This window comes from Lissotriton vulgaris, chromosome 11 (genome assembly GCF_964263255.1).
Source record: "Lissotriton vulgaris chromosome 11, aLisVul1.2, whole genome shotgun sequence".
Classification (NCBI taxonomy): Eukaryota; Metazoa; Chordata; class Amphibia; order Caudata; family Salamandridae; genus Lissotriton; species Lissotriton vulgaris.
This window is the reverse complement of record NC_141699.1, coordinates 174,532,730-174,554,907: the sequence shown is the minus strand read 5'-3', so window position 1 is coordinate 174,554,907 and position 22,178 is coordinate 174,532,730. Positions and strand designations below refer to the sequence as shown.

The following is a 22,178-nucleotide window of genomic DNA, read 5'->3' as shown; positions in this document are numbered from 1 at the left end:
TCGATTCTCGGGTCCGGGATGTCCCTCACCCTCCGCAGTATATGGTCTCTGTCCCTGAAGTGCAGGAGCCGCAGTACAATCGGGCGCGGAGGCACCCCGGCTTGGGGGGACGCGCAGGGACCCTGTGTGCGCGTTCAATGGCAAAGAACGGCGAGAGTCCCTACGGGGCCACCTCAGATCGTAGCCAGCCCTCCAGGTAGGTGACCGCGTCTCGCCCCTCCGTGTTTTCAGGGACCCCCACGAGGCGGAGGTTATTGCGCCGAGAGCGCCCTTCACTGTCCTCAGCTCGGAGCTCTAGCACCCGTACCTTCTGTGCCATTTCCGCCAGTGTCGTTTTTAGCTCGGCCACGTCCCCTGGCAAACTTTTCAGGGTAACCTCGGAGGTCGCCACCCGCTCCTGCAGCTTCCTGTGGTCGTCCTTCAGCAGGGTCAGGTCCGATCCAATGGTGTCTATGCGCTTCTCAAGAGCCTCCCGCGACGCCACAATCGCCTGCATTATGTCCCCCAGGGAGGGATCCCGCGGGCGGGACGAGCTCCCGGCCCCCTCCCCCGGCGGGATGTCGTCGACGAGGTGCCCCGGGTCGTCCAGCCTCAGGGCCTCGAAGCCTTTCTTCCTGCTGCAACGTACCATCCTGGCGGGCAGCGACCGTCAAGTGCCCCTGCGGTGGTCGCCGATGTTCCCGCTCTCCGCCCTTGGTCCGCCTCAGGTCTGTCGTTCCCTCCGACCTCTGGGCCCGCGCCTCGTGGGGTCCAGTTCGTGGAGCTGTCCAAGGGCCAGGTCTCTCTTCACCAGGGTCGTGGGGCACCAGTGCCCCGGGTCCGGGCGCTTAGAAGGCTCAGGCAGGGTGTGCACCTATGAGCACCAGTCTCGATGTGGCCCGCTGTACTCGGGCGTCCCCGGCCAGGTAGGCGCCTCTTCCCGCCCGGAAATTCAGTGCCTCGTGGGGGTGGGGAGCCAGCACCGCATCCCCTGCACCCCTCGTCGTCCTCTTTGCTCGTGTGCCGCCAACCACCAGTGGCGCAGGCTCCCTGGCAATTCCACCACCAGGAGGGCGGGACAGGTGCTCCCCGCAGACCCAGTTCTCCACGCGGTCCCCGCGGCTCCGTGGACGGTCGCCGAGGCCAGGTAGGCGCCTCTTCCAGCCTGCAACGTCAGTGCTTCGTGGGGGAGGGTAGCCAGCCCCTCAACCCCCGCTCTCCCCGTCGTCCTCTGCACTCGTGCGCCCCCCAACCACCTGTTGTGCAGGCTCCCCGGCAATACCACCACTAGGAGGGCGGGTCGGGTGCCTCACGCAGATCCAGCGCTCCACGGGCTCCAGCAGCTCCGCAGTCGGCCGCCAAGGCGGTCACTGGGTCTCCGTCGGCGCCATTTTAGGGTCAGGCAGGGCGGTCGTCTCCAGTCCTCCGGATCCACCTGCGAGGGTGCCAGCCAGTTCCCCTCACCTCTGCCCGCTCTCCGGAGGTCCCCGCCGGCCAGCGGTCAGCCGCCACAACGTTAGGGGGCTCCTCTTCGCCTCCCAAACTCCACCGCCAGGCGCGTCAGAGCAGGACGGCGGCCGCCATTTTGGGCGCTCTCTTCTCCGGGTGCCGCGCTCGTCTCTCAGAGTCCAGCGGGGGTAGTTACAGGTCCCCAGGAGCCCCCAGTCCTCCAGAATCACCCTGCGTGCCCCCGATGCCCTCCTGGGCACTTTTGAGGGGTCGGGATGTGAGTCGGGGTGCAGGATATGTGGTGGTGCGAGGCGGGCACGGAGGAGCTCCGGAGTCCCGCTTCCACCTACATCAGCGCCTTAGCCACGCCCCGGTAATAGTAGCACCTGATATATACAATTCTTAGAAATGCCATAAGGGCATTATAAAGAACTACACAAAACCATTTTTTTTAGCGTTTTATAATGAATAAAGCTCTCAATATCCCAGCTCTCTGACTAACAGAAAAAAATGTTTAAATGCATACTTGCTGCCATGTCTAGGCCACATAGTCAACAGCAGTTCATAAAGCAGAACTGCCAATTCCAAAGAAAGAAATATTCCCCTCACCACAACTCTGACGCCCCAGAACTTCTTTTTTCGATGCTAAAGACCAGGGATCTCTAACCAGTCGATCAGGAGCTCCCAGGCACCTTCAAAGCAGCTAGCAGCCTTGAGTTCATTTTTAAATAAGCACAAGGATCAAATGTTTCTTTTAAGGTTAAGGGCAAGCTGGGTTTACTTTACATTATTATCAGCAGGCTGAAGATAGCAGAGCCCAATAATGAACAGTGCTCAGTCAGATTATGGGCCAGGCTGGGTCACAGAGGGGAAGAACGGAAGCACTGAAGTATTTAACTCGTAAATAAAAGCCCTTTTTTACCCAGTAGTGAAGTGAGAGATAAAAATGATGTTAATGAATGCTTTTGAATGGGAGAAAGCCAAAATAAAATGTTACTTTAATCATTAACTTTCATTTTAAATTTCTCCAAATTTCAAGTGTTGCATTTACAAGCAGCATGCTTTTGGCTTCCCATGGCCAGTTGGCACAGTGCATTTTTTAAAACTAAAAATAGTCTAGTTTTTAAATGGGAGAAATTTAAAGAGTTTTCTATGAAACATTAAGTATTAATGTATTTCTCCACTTTCAATTAAGCCAAATAGGTCTTAATGTTTTATGAAGCATGTTTATTTAGTTACAATTCCTCCCATTTAAATAAATGCATTTTTCTGTTATAAATACGGCACCTTGTCTCTAGGCACTGGCGTAGTTAGGGGGGGGGGCGCCCTATGCAAGAGTGCCAGAACTGAATGTAGGAAATGTATATTCTGAATTAGCAGATAAGGAGCTTGCCACAAGTGGCTTTCAGCTTTTTATGCATGAGGGTGCACTGTACAATATGTTTAAGACTACTCATGGGGACTTGGGAAGCGCACATCAGGCACTATACGATCGTATTAATAAGTGCTCACAAGAAGGTGAAAAAGTTCCCACCTGCGTGACAACTAGCCTTCCCTGGCCTCAGATTTGAGGATCCTTATCACCAACGAATAAGAACCCCTGCCCTTAATAACATTCTTTTGGAGATGGCTGATAACAAAAAGAGAAAGGCGAAGGTAAAACATTTGTAAAGGTATTATTATAAGAGGATAGAAGTAATAATGGGGGCGAGAATGAGATAAAAAAAACTTAGAACATACGCTCGATAGCACATGAGCAAATGAATATGCAGAACATTTAGATAAATTAACTGATGTACAATTTAAGATTTTGCGATGGCCCCCATTCTTGGGCTCCCGGTGCAAGATGATAGAACTGAGGAGGATTCTATGGCAGGACCGGAGGCTCAGATTATGCTTTTCTTTCTTCGCATTTATTACAAATTAGAAAACACAGCAGCCTTAGAAAAGCTCATAATGCAGAGAAATGCTTCAAAACCAACAATAAAGCATTTTTTGTTATATAACTCAAGAAAAACAATGTCTCTGGGACTACAACTCCCATTACAACAATATAACAGTCCGAAACAGAGTCCTTCCTCTATGTCCACAATCCATAGATAGGCAGTCCTTTCTCCCTGTTCCTCCTCTTTCTTCGCTGCTTCCGCAGCCAGTTAAGTGTTTTTGCTTTCCCTCTCACAGTTGTTGTTGTTAAGGGAATTTCGTACAGTATTTAGGCACTGTAATGTTAGTTTTTATTGGGGCTATGGGTCTCTGTTGTTCTCTTTCTTTTCAGAGCCCCATTTAAGTCGCGGAAGCGCCGTTTCGCTTCCTTCGCGACTGTTCCCGGTGTGTGTGTTGCGGTGCGCAGTCGACCGCTAGGGGGCGCGGCCGCGTCTCGTTGGTCTCCAGCGCGAGTTTCTCCTCACAGGGGAGCCGCGCTGAGGAGACCAACCGCCGCGGAGCCGAGCCCTCTACTCTGCCTCATTAAACGCCCGTATACCGGGTCTGTACCTTCTTGCCCCATATGTGAACGCCCCGGTGGGGGTCTGTACTGCGGTGTTCTACCGCGTTGACGCCGACTTGGCAGGTTTTGGCACTCGTGTTTAACTGGTGTGGCAGCGCGCGGTGAGGCAGTTGACCTGGTCCCCCTGGGGTGGGTCTGCGCGCTGGGGGTTGTGAGTGCACCCTAATTTTGCCAGTCCCTGGCAACCAAAACTGCTGCAGCCCTCCGGTCTGCCCTAAATTCTCAGTGACACCCAAGCTATTGGGTAGAGTGTGAACCCCCTAAAGCTTCCTGTGTACAGCATGGAGGACGACTATTATGGGGGTGATTCTCAGTCCTATCTGCAGGATGAGGAATTCTATCAAGCAGTTGACAGCTCCATCTACCGCTGCGTAACAGAGGTAGTAACCCCTATGGAGGAGAGTCTTTCGGCGCGCATAGTTGAGGAGTGCGCCAAGTTAGCGCAGGCGCAGTCGGGAATCCCTTATGCCCTCCCAGGTTCATCAGGTGAGGGCCCCCCTGCTCCTAAGAAACCCTGCAAAGGGGGGTTGTCGGAGGGTGCTCAGGGGGTGGACAAGGGTGCCTTTGAACGTCTGCGTGACGCATTCTTGGCTAAGGCGACCGAGTCCCCACCTGACCAGCCTGCGGCCCCCGCCTCGGTGGTGGCTACTGGGACTGCCCCTTCGTCTCCGAGGGACTCCCAGGATTCGGACGGGGACGAGGAATCGGTGCGTTCCTGGCGACCTTCGAGCTCGGCCACTGAGTTACCGCGGGACAGCTCAGGTATGCTGGACCCGGATGAAATAATGCATCCGCGGTCCGCAGCCTGGGCCCCGGGCGACAAGGTGGCAAAGTTCGTGGCTAGTCGGTTGCGCAAACCTCTGGAGCAGGAAGCCAGGGGATGTCTCCGTGGGGAATGTCCTAGGCCCACCTTGGAAGGAAAAGTTGCCATGACACCGGATTTAGACGCAAAGATGGCAACGTTTCTGGCAAAGTTTATGAAGGATCCGCGTAGGGGCATTGACAGATCCTGGCGGTCATGCCAAGACAAAATGCTCGACGCAGTAGGGCCCATTACTAAGATCCTTGACATGGCGGAGGAGGCTAAAGTTACTGGCTCCGCCATCGACCCAGACGTCCTGTCGAATTGGGCGCAGAGGGTGATTGTTTTCTTGGGCAATGCCAACTGCGCCCTCTCCACCGAACGGCGGAGGTCCTTCCTAATTAAGCTAGATCCTAAGTTAGGAGACTTGGCCTCTTCAGAGGCAGGAGCGGTTGCCCAAGGTGGTCTCTTCGGAGAACCGTTCATCAAGAGTTAGGGAAGTTCGTGTCTACCTTCACGTCCCTTGACAGAGCTCAGTCCAGTATCAAACGCGTGTTCCAGCAGCGTTTCTCTCAAGGGGCCGGTCGCGGTAGGGGCCGCGGGACCGGCCGTGGCGGGCAGAATGCCGGCAACAGAGGGCAAGGCTCCGGGCGAGGTCAGTACAACACCTCAGCCAACTTCAACTCCTTCTATCCTACAAGAGGGCAGCGTTTCGGAGGTCGAGGCTTCAGAAAGAACTCCAACGCTTCCAACACACACGGTGAGTGTTATCCCCGCAGAGCAGGTTCAGATTGGCGGTCGCCTAGCAACCTTTCGGAGGGCGTGGGTGGAACTTACGGCAGATGCTTGGGTGCTCCAAACTATCCGCGGGTTTCATATCGAATTCTACGATCAACCTTTTCAGGAATGCGCCCCGCGCCCTATAATCTTTTCAGTGGCCGATGCCCAGTTGATAGACGAAGAGGTCGCGGAACTTCTCCGCAAAAGGGCCGTTCGCCAATCAACTCGGCACCCGTTGGGCTTCCTCAGCAATCTTTTCCTAGTGGACAAACCCGGTGGAGGTCGTCGGCCGGTGATCAACCTCAAAGAATTCAATGGGTGGTTGGTCTATCATCATTTCAAAATGGAGGGAATTCATCTCCTTCGAGATATCCTCCTTCCACGGGATTGGTTTGTACGGTTGGATCTCAAGGATGCTTATCTTGTGGTTCCAATCTACCCTCCTCATCGTCGCTTCCTCCAGTTCCTTTGGCGGGAACAGGTGTTCGAATTCACGGCTCTTCCGTTCGGTCTATCCTCGGCCCCGTGGTGTTTCACCAAAGTGTTACATCCCGTGGTGGAGTTCTTGCGAGCGCAGGGAATTCGTCTAATTGTCTATCTAGACGACATTTTACTGATGGCGCAATGTCCACAAAGCTTGCTTTCTCAGCTGGACCGGACGGTCGACCTACTCCAAGAGCTCGGTTTCGTCATCAATGGAGACAAGTCGGTTCTCGTTCCCTCTCAGAGAATAGAATTTTTGGGGTTTGTCATAGACTCCGTCGATGCTTCCCTGAGTCTTCCGCCCCGGAAGATGTCCAAGATCAAGCACGTCTTGCGACAGACAATTGCGAGGTCTCACACGTCGTTGCGTCAAGTTGCCAGAGTGGTGGGCCTGCTGTCGTCCTCGATTCAGGCCATCTTTCCGGGCCCTCTGCACTACAGGGCCCTCCAGCGCCTCAAAGCTTATCATCTACGCAGAGGCGTGTCCTACGACCAAATGGTTCCCCTATCGGAGGAGGTCAAGGAGGAAATGTTGTGGTGGCTTACCCACATGGAAGCCTGGAATGGTCGGGCAATTTTCAGATCTTCCCCGGACCTCGTCATCGAATCCGATGCCAGCAGAGTCGGTTGGGGAGCGCGCTGTGGGGATTTTTCAACAGGCGGCACTTGGTCCTTGGAGGAACAGAAGTTGCATATCAACTGTCTGGAGCTTCTGGCGGGTTCCTTTGCAGTACGCTGCTGGACCAGGGACTCAGTGAAGTCGTGCGTACTATTGAAAATGGACAATGTTTCGGCAGTGCGGTACGTGAACCACCTGGGGGGCGCGAGGTCCCGTGCACTGGCGAATTTGGCAAAGCAGTTCTGGGATTACTGCCTAGATCATCACGTATCGGTGACGGCGGAGTACCTGCCGGGTCAGGCCAACCAGGTGGCAGACTGGCACTCCAGGTACCTTCGAGATTCCAGTCTGTGGATGTTGGATGTCCAGGTCTTTCGCTGGCTCAACGGGCTGTGGGGTCCTTTCTCACTGGACCTGTTTGCGTCCCGCTTGGATCACCAACTCCCGAGATTCTTCAGTTGGAGGCCGGATCCGCTGGCAGAGGCCACGGATGCGTTTCTCCAGGACTGGAGCAAGGAGAAGCCCTTTGCGTTTCCACCTTTTTCGATGGTGATGCGAACGGCGGCGCCGGTTCGCCGGCAGGAAGTGGAGCTGGTGTTGGTGACGCCGCTCTGGAGGTACCAAGTCTGGTTTCCAGTTCTTCTGGAACTTTCCTGGGATTCTCCAATCCTACTCCCCCGGTCTCCTCACCTGCTCCTCAACCCGGATCGGGATCCTCATCCTCTCATCGTTCACGGCTCTCTCCGCCTCATGGCATGGAGGCTTTCAGGAGACGTTGGTCGCTCCCGGGCCTTTCGAGAGCAGCTGAAGGTCTGTTATCCAAGGCCTGGGCTGCCAGTACGTCAAAGCGCTACAAATCCGCTTGGTCTAAGTGGGTGCGTTGGTGTCTTCGACGGAGTTTGGATCCCTTGGTCGCAGGACTCGTACCGGTGCTGAATTATTTGACGGAATTGGCCGTGGGTGGTTTTGCCTACCGCACGATTAATGCTGTGCGTTCCGCTATATCGGCGGCGCATCACCCAGTTGACGGTGCTCCGATCGGAGTACACCCTTTCGTATGCCGGCTTTTGCGGGGCGTCCGACTAGCGTTGCCACCAGAGCCCCGGTACTCAGTCCTTTGGGACGTCAATTTGGTTTTGAATCTCTTTTTGTCCTGGCAACCTAACAGGTACCTATCGGTCAAGGAACTCTCGGCGAAACTGGCTATGTTGCTGTGCTTGGTGTCCTGCCGGAGAGTGTCGGATGTGCGTGCTCTAGATGTCTCAGCACGAGTGTTCTCACCAGATGGTGTCACATTCACAATTGGTCGCCGCACAAAGTCGGCTTCTAGAACGATTTCGTACCCGGCTTTCATGGATGTCCCGAAGCTATGTGTTGTTCAGTGTCTGAAAGCTTATGAAGATATGACTTGGGACATTCGCCCTCCGGGCGAGAGACAATTGTTAATTGCCTTGCGTAAACCACACCATGCGGTCTCTTCCCCCACCATAGCCAGGTGGGTGCGTTGGGTCATGCAAGAGGCAGGTATTGATACTAAACGTTTCGGAGCTCACTCTGCCAGAGGGGCCATGGCCTCTAAGGCTTTCTCTGCAGGAGCTCGTTTAGAGGATTTGATGCGGGCCGCGGACTGGTCCTCCGATTCCACCTTTAAGAGGTTTTACTTTAAGCCGGTGGTGGATATTGCAAGCTTGGTGGTAAGTAAGCTTTGAACTAGCATAATCTGAGCCTCCGGTCCTGCCATAGAATCGAAATTTGCCTAGCATTTGTAACGGTAAGTTTCAATTCTATTAAGGACACGGAGGCGAGGATTATCCCACCCAGTATATCGTCAAGCGACACCCCCCCGTATGGCAGTAAGTAATCAGGTTTTGAAATTTTCCATCATGGTTAAATCTGAAACCTTGCATAGTTGACTCAATTGTGAAATCCTGAATTGTCCGTTACGACGCTGACGCAGTTCTGTTTCTTCTGTTAGGAAATGATGGTTCCAAGCCAGACCAATGAACTGATGGCGTAACTTGCGCGAAGAAAGAGGAGGAACAGGGAGAAAGGACTGCCTATCTATGGATTGTGGACATAGAGGAAGGACTCTGTTTCGGACTGTTATATTGTTGTAATGGGAGTTGTAGTCCCAGAGACATTGTTTTTCTTGAGTTATATAACAAAAAATGCTTTATTGTTGGTTTTGAAGCATTTCTCTGCATTATGAGCTTTTCTAAGGCTGCTGTGTTTTCTAATTTGTAATAAATGCGAAGAAAGAAAAGCATAATCCTCGCCTCCGTGTCCTTAATAGAATTGAAACTTACCGTTACAAATGCTAGGCAAATTTCGATTCATGTCTCTTCAATGGCCTCAACAGCCAATACTCTACTAGATCAGTGGCGTTGGTAAAATATAACATAAGGGACCAAAATAAGCATTACAAATATAATGCCCTTCTGATTTGTTTCATTTTATTTCCAGCGAGCTGTACTCTTGGGTCTTGTAGGAAATACTCTTGCCTCCAGCAGGCTATAACCCAAATATGAATGGCTAGAAAGTTTATTACATTCCTTAATGGCCTAGCGTTTCATTTGCAAATTCAAGAATTGCCTTCTCCTAAAACACCTAGCGCTACTGATAACTCCTTAAACCAGAAAAGTGAGGAAATGAGTTTGCAACGGTTGCGGAGCCTGTATCCAGACGTATAGCGTGGACGGAAGAACGATGATAGAGGAGCACGATTGGTCTCTCAGTGAAGTAATAAAGGTTCAGGAGTTCGAATTATTGCCACAGTTAGTGAGAGTTGCAACAGGCCAGAACACAATGGGTAGGGGTCTGCCCAGCGTGCAACACACAGTTTCGATTGAATTATTATATTAACAGAAAAAAGAAAGATATGAACGCTTGCATATGCAAACAGTGTTAGTGGAGTTTAACTTTATCTTTTGATCTGACCCCCCCTGGCTAACCACACTCTGGGCTTTGCACCAGGAGCAAAGCCGCACAGTTGGTCAACATCCTGTTACAGGCAGGACAGAACAACGCAGGACAGTGTAGTCCGTTTGATATGCATTCTTTATAGTGGAGAACGTTAAAGAATAAAAAATTAAATATGTATGCAGAAAGAAATTTAGACTTTCTTAGAATATAAAGTTTGTGTAATGGTCATAAATTCTGGATGCAGGGATGTATATATATTTGTATTTTTAATAATAAGTTTTGCGCCACAGTGTTTTGTTTCTCCCCATGTTATGTCTTAGGTACAAGAACTTTGCAGAGGAGATGTCTTTTTTCGTACATATCTATGTTTTGTTTCATGCTGTGCTGGTTGTCAGCTGATACCCACTTCAGCGCAACGGGTAACACAAAGAGCCCAGAGAGATGGCATGTCAAGGTCCCTAACTCCTGCCAACTACCTCACAAAGTACCCAGCAGCACAGAGAATACATCTTTATTGTAAAGACAGATCGAAATGCTTTGCGCTACTACATAATCTAGTAGAGGGCAAGTTACAAGTAGGTCAACCCGTAGGAACTCATGACCACATTGAGACGCAGTGCTGGGGCTGTGTGGGCTAGTTTTTATGGGAAGAGGCCCCAGATACGCTGCCCTTATTAACAGCCCGTCAAGATCTTGCTTACTGACGGATCCTCCATCACTCGTCCCAGGTGTGCGAATGAGATCCATTTAAAATCAGGCTTGCAGGGTCCACATTTACCGTCTTTGGCAGAAGTATAGTATTTAACTGGTCGCAATATGCAGCCAGTACTTTGTGATCAGATTTTTGGCTGCCGAGACAACGCCCGGTTCTAACTTCTTTCCGAGACTGACTGGAGCAGTTCTCGGGAACAGTATTTACAACAAGTGATACAGACATCACCATAAAGGAGGTATAGGTATGCCTTCCACAGCAGGTGAAATTGAACACCAGTGAATGGGTGCAGGGTGGAGTGACAGACCTAATCCCTGAAGAAGTTGCCTTTAGTCTTTTCAATTGGCAACGAAACATGTCGGCGTTTTAAATACGAGCAGACTCGCAGCCAAGAATAAAGTAGAGAGGGCCAGCGAGTACTAGCTAATTTTTAACCTCACTAGAGCAGAGTGGCACTACTGGTGTCACTCTTCTCTGCACTGTTGGGTCCAGTCTTGCAGTGTACCAACCGTGGTGCACATGCAGGCACTGCTGCCCTAGCACCTTCACCATTCTTTTCTTCTTTTCACCCCACGATTTCTGTTTGAGTGGTGTACGCTAATGATGAGAACCTAGGCGGCAGGCGAGTACCTTCCTGCAAAGCCTCCATGGTGTTACTCCCGTGAGGCGATACCACTCTTTTCCTCACTTTTTTCTGGTCGTAACCCTTTTTTCATTCTCTTCACTCGTCTGTTGGCAGGGGAGGGAGATTAAGATAGAGGTGAACGGGTGAACAGCGCTCTCTCTTTTAATGAACATTCTGAAAGTGGTGAACCTGGTCTAGAAAACTATCAGTCAGAACGGTGGGCTATGGTCCTATCCTAATGTGAACATAGGAGAGTTTGACTAGGTACAATCTTACCACCACAAGGAACATGTCCTGTGTTGTTGCTAGTACATGGAGAGGGGGGGACGACCTGTTCCTGTAATCCCCTAAGCTCCTTGGTGTAATAAATAAGACCAGATTTTTGTGCCTACGGTCCATCGTTTTCTTAATGCACGTAATCCTAATATCTCTGTTTTGAGCCCAACAGTTGTACTTTAAAGGCATCTGATCCTTGCAACTTTTAATGATGTACACTCATGCTTGTATCAACTTTTATTCACTGATTGACTTCTGCATATATCAATATATTTTAGATTTTAAAGGACTACTCCCTTCTGATATTTGTGTGCATACAGTTACAGGCTGTAACTTTCAAAACACAAAACAAACCGGTATTACAGAGGACACTTGTAGTCTGATGTTGGGGCTATACGAGTCTACTTTCATGTATGCAATTGTTCTCACACCTGGTTTCGTTAGGATTCTCTGTTTCACGGTTAGGTTTAACCCTATTTGTGAAGACCCCTGAATATTTAAACATGCTATTTGGTTTTTTTTGCCAACAGCAAGTTATGGGAAATCAGTCCAGCAAGCAGGACAGGGGGATGCAGAGTGCATGAATGTGAAACTGTCCAGTTATATTTGTGAGCCATCACCGAGAGAGTCGCAGCCACTATTGCGAATAAACACAGCGCAGATCTGAAATCATGTTGGTTAGCCAGCATCTGACAGTCATACAACACAATCATGAACTTTTTAAAACTCTAAGTCCTGAGGAGTGCTTAAAAGCAGAAACAAATTCGAGGAGTCATTACTAGCCTCAAATTAGGAAGGTGCAATAACATCTATTCAGACCAACACATTGCCACTGCTCTGGTCATATTTTTGGTTAAATATATGAGAGGTTGCTAATAAGTCAACCTTGATACCTCTGTACTTTTATATTATTATAGCAAATAGAACAATTGATGGACAGAATGCAGACAATGCCACACATTCACCCCAGTACAAAGATCTGGGCCTAAAGCCTTCGTTTTTTTGCTCCTTGTGCCATTCCAGTTTACACCCGGCCATATGCAAATCAGTCCTGATTTGCGTATGACCAAGTCTAAACTGGGGTTGCATGGTGAGCAAAAGAATGATGGATTTAACTTAGATCTCTTGACTGGGGGTGAATGTTTTGATCTGTTCTGCAATCCGTCCATCAATTGTATGTCTTTGTACTGCCGGTGTATTCACCTGTGTAGCCTTGGCCCTGGTCATGTATGTGCATGTAACTTGCATGATTAATGTAACTATTAGCGGTGATGCCACATGTCTCTTGGACCTTTTTCAAGTGTTAGCGGTTCTTTTTATCTAGCATCCGCCCCACCCCCGCTACATGCCATGGGCGGCAATCTGAGGGATAGCCCCCGGGCGCCCGAAACTCTAGCTACGCCACGGTCTCTAGGCCACTAAGAGCAAGATGCTTTGTGTTTGTAAATGTGACACTTGGAAATTAGAGAAGACGTAAATGAAGAGTTTTATGGAATGCATAGAAACAAAGCCAACTTCGGTTTAATTTTCTCGATACAGTGCCATATTTATAAGTGAAAAATACAGTCATTACTTTCTTTGGAGAAATTTAAAATGTATAAAAATTTTCCAGATTCTGAACATGTTTGAAGAACATTTCCTGCACTTTAAATATCACCCAATTGGGTTATATATGTAACGGGGCCACATAAGCGAAAGGTATGTCCTGTGCCATAGTCGCTCAGTCACCCGTACACATATCACACTCATAAGCATACATGTTCATATATCCCCAAAGACCACGTTCTCCCTAACACACATGTGATAGTGCCCCTAGTCAAAGTATTCTGTTCAACGAATAGCATCTGGCTTCATGGACATTAGGCTTAAAGTTAATTAAGCTGGGCGTGGGGACGTCCGGTAACAATGCAAGAGTTGCTCAGCCTACAGTAGCTCACAATGATTGTCACTGATCAAAAGTAGCTCTCACTACAGAAAAAGCTGGAGACCCCTGCTAGAGATCAAGGGGAGATTACCCAGCACAGTAAAGTCTCAGTAATGCTCGTCCCTGACATTGTTTTGTCCTTTCTTCTCCTTAGACCAAATATTAACATTTCCGGAAAGTGAAAGTAGGCTTGGGTGTCAAATGATTGTGGGGAGCATTTATAATTAGGTTAAGAATACTGTCCCACTGCAGTTACTGTCTGTTGGAAATGCAACGCAACCTCAATTCAAAAACCTTGCCTATCAGTACTTCAAGGAAAGACAGCCAGGCAGACATTGTTACCTGAACACTAGAACAATATCGGAAGTTCCACATGTAATCAGCTCTAGAAAACATAGCATGAAATTATGCATGAATTAAAAATGGTCATTATGAATGCATAAATCAGGGCTACTTACATTTCGGTTCAGTTATATTATTTACTGGAATGGAAAGATCGCCTGAGTAAAGGTTGTTGGTGGTGTGTTCGTGAAGGTACTTGGATGGACTGCGATCTTTAGAATAGAATTCTCTCCAGCGGTCTGTCTTTTGGTCCACGTTATTACTGGAAGGAAACTCATTTTGGAGACTAAGTGCCAACAGATAATCAGAATTTGAACTTTCCCATCCAGGAGAAGTCAATCCAGGGATCAGATTCCTTTGCACATTTTCTTCATCAACAACTTGAAAAGGACAAAAAACAAACACTTTATAGAACATAGTGATAGTAAACATTATGATGGATAGGACAATTATGAATGAACAGGAATTAAAGTCCCAACTCTTTGTCCTCCTCCACGCCTGCCTATTAGGAACAACTGTAGCATACAGTCACTCTTCTTCCCTTGCAACCCGCTGAATACCCCCTATCTCGGTCCATCACCCTCCCCCACATCTCCCTGGTGAATGAGACTAGGAGCAGACCCCAGTCAGAACCCTTGGGCTATTGACAATCAACTAGCATAAACCCATCAGCATGCAATGAGGTTCCACCTAGGCCTCTCCTGCTGTAGCCAATTGATTCACAGTCGAGATTTCGCACATCCTCCTCCAAGACCGTTATTAACAGGGAATGTCACTCCAGCTGTAGGTGCGGGACTCTTGTCAAGGGTTCACAGTCTAGAAACTCCAAGGATCTATAGCCTACGCATAGTATAGGATCAATATTGGTTACCAAAGGCGGTAGTGGCAGCTGCATTGCAATTTAGTAACAATGAGGCATAACAGTAAGGCTTCACATACATTATACACCCACTACTTGTAATGCACATGGAGAAATTACCAGGAGGAGCAACAACTGCACCGGCTTAGAACTGAATGAAACTTTTCAAGCCGGAGCCTTTCTCTTCTTTTTCATTCATTCATTCATTCCCCTAAACACACTATTGTCAGGGTCCAGAAATCCAACTATTGTGTTCCAGGCAACTATATAGTTTTCTTAAGCCTTATTGCTTTATAGAGGTATTTAGTATCATGCAAATCATGCATTATCTATCCAAGTGTATTGTGTTGGAAGTGGATGGCTCTGGTTGCAATCAGAATTTATTTCATCTGGGCACTGCACTGTCAAAAAAACAAATACATTTGTTGAAATAACACAATCCACGTAACTCATTATTGCAAATAGCTGAAATAGGCATCATTATAGCTCAAGTGTACCAGCTGGCAAAAAATTGAGCAAAATGAGCAAAAAAATAAAAAAAATTGAGAACAAATGCAAATTTTCATATTTATTATATTTAACAGAGCGCCACAGGTAGCCAAAGAGGAATTTGTTGCCTGGTGCAACACATTTATTAGGAGCGAGAAGGATGTTAAACAAGAGAGTGTGAAATTCTCATTACTTGAGGCCCACAACGTTTTTTTGGGTCAAAGACAACCAGTTTACAGTGCCACTGTATGGGTGTGAGAATAAAAGACTGATGCCAAGTCAGAATATGCAAACAGAGTATATAGGATGTTTAAGACTGTATCTAGAGGTCACTAACACAAAGCTTTTACTATTAGGGCAAGCACGCTAAGGAAATACATTGAGCTGTAAGCTCAGCATGCATTACTGACAATGCTTCTATATAAAAGCATGTACACATTTGCAAAACACAACAGTACGTGGCTCTTGAGAATGCTCTTCGAATATATACAAATACATGCTCATCCCAGAGCCAAGAGACTAAAATCCCCAGCTTCAGGAATGCGTTATCACGGACAAAGCCTTCCAGAGAATTCAGAGGCGCTCTTTTTGCCTGCATCTTTGTTTCAGAAAAGGACCTCTCTTAAACTGCTTGCATTAAGTGGCAAACCAATGTAGTCAGTCATTAACCAGGAGTCAGCCCCATCTGTCTTTCAAAAGATACTATGGTGCACCGATCTGTCAAAAAAGAACTCCATTGTGACAAGGCCAACATTTTATTCAGACTGGCCCCTTATGCATTGGGTTTTTCCTAAAGCCAAAAAGGACACAAGATATGCCAATGCCAGAGTCTTGCTATTAATGGCATCTATATATCATGGGTGACCATTATGTCAAAAAGCACCACTAGTATAACAAGCCCGGCATTTTCTAATGGATGCTACCCTCCCATATACCATGGTTGTTCTCCCATAAGCCGAGGACTAACTCCAATGAGCAAGTGGCAGCAGTTTACATTACTAAAAGTTGCCTCCAGTATGTCAAGGCCAACACTTTTCCTTGGAACCTAGTCCGCCAAGAATTATATTCTATTATACTAGTGTCTTGATTTTGCCACAGATACTAGTTATGCTAAGAACTACCTCCAGTATGCCTGCACCTGCATTTTGCTAGGGCATCTAATTATCTGTAGTATGCCACTGCCAGCATTACCTCCAGTATGTCAGCACCAGTATTTGACAAAGGGTGGACCTGTAAATATTTAATGAATTACTTTCAGTATGGTAAGGGCAAGCAGTCACGCAAGCAGATCATGTTCTAACTTACATTCCCTCACTAATATTACTCATTCACACTTCTTCACCGTCACTTACTTGCCATCAGTCTCACTTACCTTGCTGCTTGCCGATTTACCGTTAGGGCAGCCACAGAGCTCCTTCCTGCCTCACGCAGCACTGAGTAAGTAATTCAAACACAGATGCAGCCTCCGCCTGAGCACACTCCCTGACGAGTCCACAGAACTGATGGAACACCTTCACTTCAAGATACTGGCCAGCCCCACTGCCCACCTCTGAGGAACCCTCATCTACCGACCCCCTGGACCCCGCGGACCCTTCGCCAACTCAATCATGGACATTATCTCCCCGCAGCCCATCGCATCCACCAACTACACCCTGCTGGGAGACCTCAACTTCCACCTCTACAATCAACTGGACCCCAACACCACATGCCTCCTGGACAACCTCCACAACATTGGACTCTGCCAGATCGTGACCGAGCCCACGCACTCAGCAGGACACACCCTCGACCCCCTCTTCACTACAGGAAACTCCATCACCTTCAGCCACACCATGGACCGACCATCGTTGCGTCCACTTCACCTTCAGAACACCCACCATCCACAGACACCAGCACCTGCTTCCACAAAGAAACTGGACCAAAATCACCGACGACCAGCTCATCTCCTCACTCAACAACTCCACCCCAACCATCGCGGAAAACGACGACCCCAACACCGCAGCCCAAACCCTGCATAGATGGATCTCGGACAGCACCAACACCATAGCCCCCCTCAAGAAAAACAACAATACCTGTGCCAAGAAAGCCAGATGGTTTACCACCGAACTTCGAGAGTCCAGGCGCACATGCCGCCGCCTCGAAAAGGCCTGGAGAAACACCATATCCACAGAAGCCCACAACAACTTCAGAGCCACCACCAACGCTCACCATCAACTCAGAGAAACGAGGAAAAAAGCGATTGAAGACAGAATCTCCACCCACGCACACAACAGCAAGGAACTCTTCAGCATCATCAAGGAGTTTGCCCAACCCACCAGCGAGTCTACCGACATCCCTACCTCACAAGACCTCTGCGACAAACTCAGCACCTTTTTCCACCACAAAATCAAGAGCATCTACGACAACTTCGACGAAGACAACCAACACACTGAACCCTCACCAACCACCCCCGACACCCGGAAACCAGCGATTGATGACTGGACAGCCCTCACCACCAAAGACACACTGAAGACAATGAAGTCAATCCACTCAGGGGCCCCCACGGACCCCTTACCCCACATCTTCAACAGAGCCGCTGACACCATCGCACCCATGCTCTGCAACACCATCAACCGCTCCCTGGCGACCGCCTCGTTCCCCGACGACTGGAAACACGCAGAGGTCAACCCCCTCCTGAAGAAACCCTCAGGGGACCCCACCGACCTCAAAAACTACAGACCCATCTCGCTGCTCCCTTTCCCAGCGAAAGTCATCGAGAAAGCCATCAACAGCCAACTCGCCACATTCATTGAAGAACACAACATCCTTGACTCCTCTCAATCCGGCTTCAGAAAAAACCACAGTACAGAAACCGCCCTCCTCGCCGCAACAGACGACATCCGCACCCTACTGGACAAAGGAGAAACAGTAGCCCTCATCCTCCTAGACCTATCAGCGGCGTTCGACACAGTCTCCCACCGCACCCTAATACGCAGACTCTACGACGCAGGAATCCAGGACAAGGCCCTCGACTGGATCTGCTCCTTCCTCTCCAGCAGGACGCAACGGGTCAGACTCCCCCCTTTCCACTCAGACCCCACACCTACCACCTGCAGAGTCCCCCAGGGCTCCTCCCTCAGCCCAACGCTCTTCAATGTCTACATGGCTCCACTTGCCCCCATCAATCAGAACCTACGGACTCAACATCGTGTCATACGCAGACGACACCCAGCTCATCCTCTCCCTATCCAACGAGCCCAACACCGTCAGACGCAACTTTCGAAAAGGCATGGAAGCAGTCGTCTATTGGATGAAAAACAGCTGCCTACAACTAAACACCAACAAAACAGAAGTACTCATCATGGGCCCAAACCCCGACGCCTGGAGCGACACCTGGTGGCCCACCGCCCTCGGAAAACCGCCAACCCCCACAGAACACGCATGCAACCTGGGAATCATCCTGGACTCCGAGCTCAAAATGGACCGCCCGATCAACTCCGTCTCATCTTCCTGCTTCCACACCCTCCGCCTCCTTCGTAAGACCTTCAAATGGATCCCCCTCGAACACCGAAAGACTGTCACTCACGCCCTGGTCACCAGCAGACTAGACTAAGGCAACGCACTCTACGCCGGAATAAACAAAAACCTCATCCGCAAGCTACAGAACATCCAGAATGCCGCCGCAAGACTGGTCCTCAACCTGCCAAAACACTGCCACATCTCCCAGCACCTGCGCACACTCCACTGGCTCCCCATCGAGGCGAGAATCACCTTTAAGATGCTCACCCACGCACACAAGGCCCTCCACGGCACCGGACCAGCATACCTGAACAGCCGGCTCAAATTCCACGCACCCCAAAGGACCCTACGATCAGCCCAGCTTTCCTACGCCGAGGTCCCCCGCACCAGAAAGACCAGATCGGGAGGCTGCTCCTTCTCCTTCCTCGCGGCCAAAGCATGGAACGCCCTTCCCCTCCACCTCAGACAGACATCGCTCCCCATCTTTGCAAGAAACCTCAAAACCTGGCTCTTCGACAGACCCCCTCCTTGATGGAATGGAACCTGCACCCCCCCCCCCCACCCCTAGCTCCTTGAGACCCTTACGGGAGAGTAGTTGTGCTTTAGCAAACTCCTGATTGAACCTGCACAGTTGAAAGTACAAGGTTCTAATTGCTTTCCTTTTCACCCCACACTTTCCTAACTTTGTGAAAAGCTTATAAAGGGTGTTATGTTGATTTGTATAGCGCACTTCTCACCCAAGAGCCTATCCAGGCGCTTGGGCAAGGTGTTTAGGTGTATGGTCCCAATGTGCTTATATGAAAAGAAAGGTCTTCAGCTTCTTGCGGAATGGAGGAGGCTCAGATGTGCTGAGGGAGGTTGTTCCATGTCTTAGGTGGGATGTAGGAAAACGGGAGACCTCCAGTTTTGCTTTGGTGGAAGCTGGGAGTGTGTAAAAGGGAGGCAGGGCATAGATGTCTGGTGAACGATTCAGGTATTCTGGTACAGTGTTGTGTAGGGCTTTGTATGTGTGCGTAAGAAGTTTGAATTGGCTACACTTGTGAATGGGTGAAGCTTCCGGATGTGTGGTGTGATGTGGGTGCGGCATGATATTGAGTAAGAGCCATGCGGCTGCATTCTGCATGGCCTTGTTTCTGTGTAGGAGTTGTTTGGAGATTCCAGCATCGAGTGTTGCTGTAGTTCAGCCTGCTGTTGAGGAGTACTTGTTTGATGGTCCCTCCGGTGTCCTGAGGCAACAATTTAAAGATCTTTTGCAGCATGGGTAGGTTGTGGAAGCAGGAGGTATACACTGTTTGGAATTGAGCAGTTATGTTGAGCTTGTCATCCAAGATGATCCCTAGATTTCTTGTGTAGTCTGTAGGTGTAGGTGTTGGTCCTAGCTCTTTTTTTTGCTTTTTAATTGGAAAAAAGGGGACCCCTATATAGTGACTGGACTAGCTATACATAGGGAAAGAAACTGATAGGGAAAAGTCTATAGCTTAGTCAGAGGCTGTGACAATGTAATGAAACCCAAATTTATATTTCACAACAGGGCTATGGCCTAAAAAATACCTTATTACAATGGATCATAGTTTCAATAATTTTTTTGAAAATGTATTATTGTTATTTTTAAATATATAGAAAATGAATAATACGTTTTACAATAAAATATCAAACATATATTGATCCTTAGTCATGGTGATCATCATATAGTATAAGTACACAGTACAGAATAAAACTTAAGACAAATGAGGGCAAGGCGGTAGTGGGACCAATATATGTTCGATAATGTATTGTAAAAAGGATTATTCATTTTCTATATATTTAAAAATAACAATAATAAATTTTCAAAAAAATTATTGAAACTATGATCCATTGTAATAAGGTATTTTTTAGGCCATAGCCCTGTTGTGAAATATAAATTTGGGTTTCATTACATTGTCACAGCCTCTGACTAAGCTATAGACTTTTCCTTACCAGTTGGTCCTAGCTCTGACAGCCACCAGATGGAATATGATGGGGCAGCCTTGTTGCAGAAGACCAGTACTTCCGTCTTTTCAGAGTTGAGATTCAGACCGTTGGTTTGCATCCAGTCTGCTACCATAGTCATGCAGTTGATAAAGTTGGTTCTGGTGGTGTTCGTCTGGTCAGTCAGGGAGAGGATGAGTTTGGTGTCATGCCATAGGAGACGACGGTGAGGTCTTGCAATCGAAGGATGTTGGCGAGCAGTGTCATATATATGACGAAGAGTGTGGCTGCAGAATGATCCCTGTGTGGCACCGCATATCAGTTTCTTGGTCTCTGATGTGAAGAGTGACAACCTAGCCTCTTGGGTTCTTCCCAAGAAGAAGGAACAAATCCATTTGAGAGCAGATCCTTGAATGCCAATCTCAGAGTATTCTGATGAGGGTGTTATGGGAGACATTGTTGAAGGCCACGGAGATGTCGACCAGGACATGATGTTTCGAATATAGTCAGTGGCAGAGATGAGTGTTATTTTGGTCCTGTGAGTCTTTCTGAATCCGGATTGTATGTTGTCTAGAAGGTGGTGAATTTCAAGGTGGGTTGTGAGTTGCTCGTTAACAGCCTTCTCAATCACTTTGGCTGCACAGGGAAGTAGGGAGAGGGTGGGAAAATGCTCTGCCGATTGGGATCAGCTGTGGGCTTTTTGAAGAGCGCGTGGATATCTGAAAATTTCCATTCATTCGAGAAAGTGGCAGACGTGTTAATTATGTGGGTCGGGGTGGTGCCGATTGGTAATAATCCCAGGCTGCAGATGTGGTGGGGGCATGGGTCCACTGGGGCCCCTGAGTGGATGGTCCGCTTAACTACCGTTGTGTCGTTTCTGGTGAGTGTTGTCCATTCTGTCAGGTAGCCGTCTCGGTAGCTTGGCAATAATTTCTCTGGGTTTGGATTGGTGTGCAAAATGAGATTCACTATTTTGCTGTGGAAGAAATTGGATAGGTTGTTGCAGAGTTGTTTGGAGACAGTAATGTTGAGTGGCAGAGGACAAGGTGAAATCCTTGACTATCGAGAAGATCTTCTTGCAGCTGTTGGAGCTTCCTTTGATGCAGTCGGCTAGTGATTCTTTTAGGTGTCTCTAATCTGTTGGTGATAGCATTGGAGTGCAGCCTTGTAGGTAGTTCTGTTGGTGGTGTCGTGGATGGCTCTCAGTTTCCTTTCTAGCGGTTTACAGTGCTGTTTGGTATCTGAGGTGTTCTGTGTACCAGCTGGTCTGCTTGTTTGATCTACTATGATTGGTGGGTTTGATGGGTGCAAGGGAGTCCAAGCGGTTCTTGATCCCGTTGTTGATGCCCTTGTCAAGGTTGTATCTGGGACTAGGCCGATTAGTGCTGAACCAGTCTGCTTCTGTATTTTACAGAGTGGAGACAGGCTGATTAGCCTGTAGTCCTGTGCACTGCAAAGGTTAAGTGTACAGGTCCCAGGCCTACTTTCAGCAGTGATCTTCAGCTCTTCATAGATTAGCAGTCACTGAGGTGTGTCAAGCCACTGAGTACAAGGCTGGGACTTCATCAGTCCTAAACAATCTCTCTGATGTGCTAACCATAAGAAAGATGCCACTGCCTCAGGTTGCTGCCTGATCAGAATATTAACACTTCATTATGACAAGGACTAATAATAGGCATAATTCACTGCTGGTATAATTTAAAAAAAGATCAGAAAATAAAGGCGGCACTCAAAGGCCCCAAGGGTGAACCACCACTGCATACACCAGGTTACATGTTATCACAAAGTTTATCCATATATGGTCAGCCTTCATCTCATTAACAGAAGCCTACCCTAAACACTTGATCTACTTTAAATCTGAAGCAGAAGATTAGAGAAATGTCCATTCAACTGTGTGTCTCTGTAAGCCAAACTACTATTCTGACATGGCTTACAATGTAAAGGAACGCCGAAAACCTGAGACATGTCA

General features: G+C 48.6%; 1 protein-coding gene across 1 annotated transcript in view; it reads right to left on the bottom strand.

Moving 5' to 3' along the window:
• TRAFD1 (TRAF-type zinc finger domain containing 1) overlaps positions 1–22,178 on the bottom strand; it is a 305,815-nt gene that overhangs the window by 192,013 nt on the left and 91,624 nt on the right. Inside the window, exon 6 of the mRNA XM_086943078.1 lies at positions 13,536–13,799. Within this exon, the coding sequence (XP_086799204.1) occupies positions 13,536–13,799 (264 nt within the window). The remainder of the gene's footprint in view (positions 1–13,535; positions 13,800–22,178) is intronic.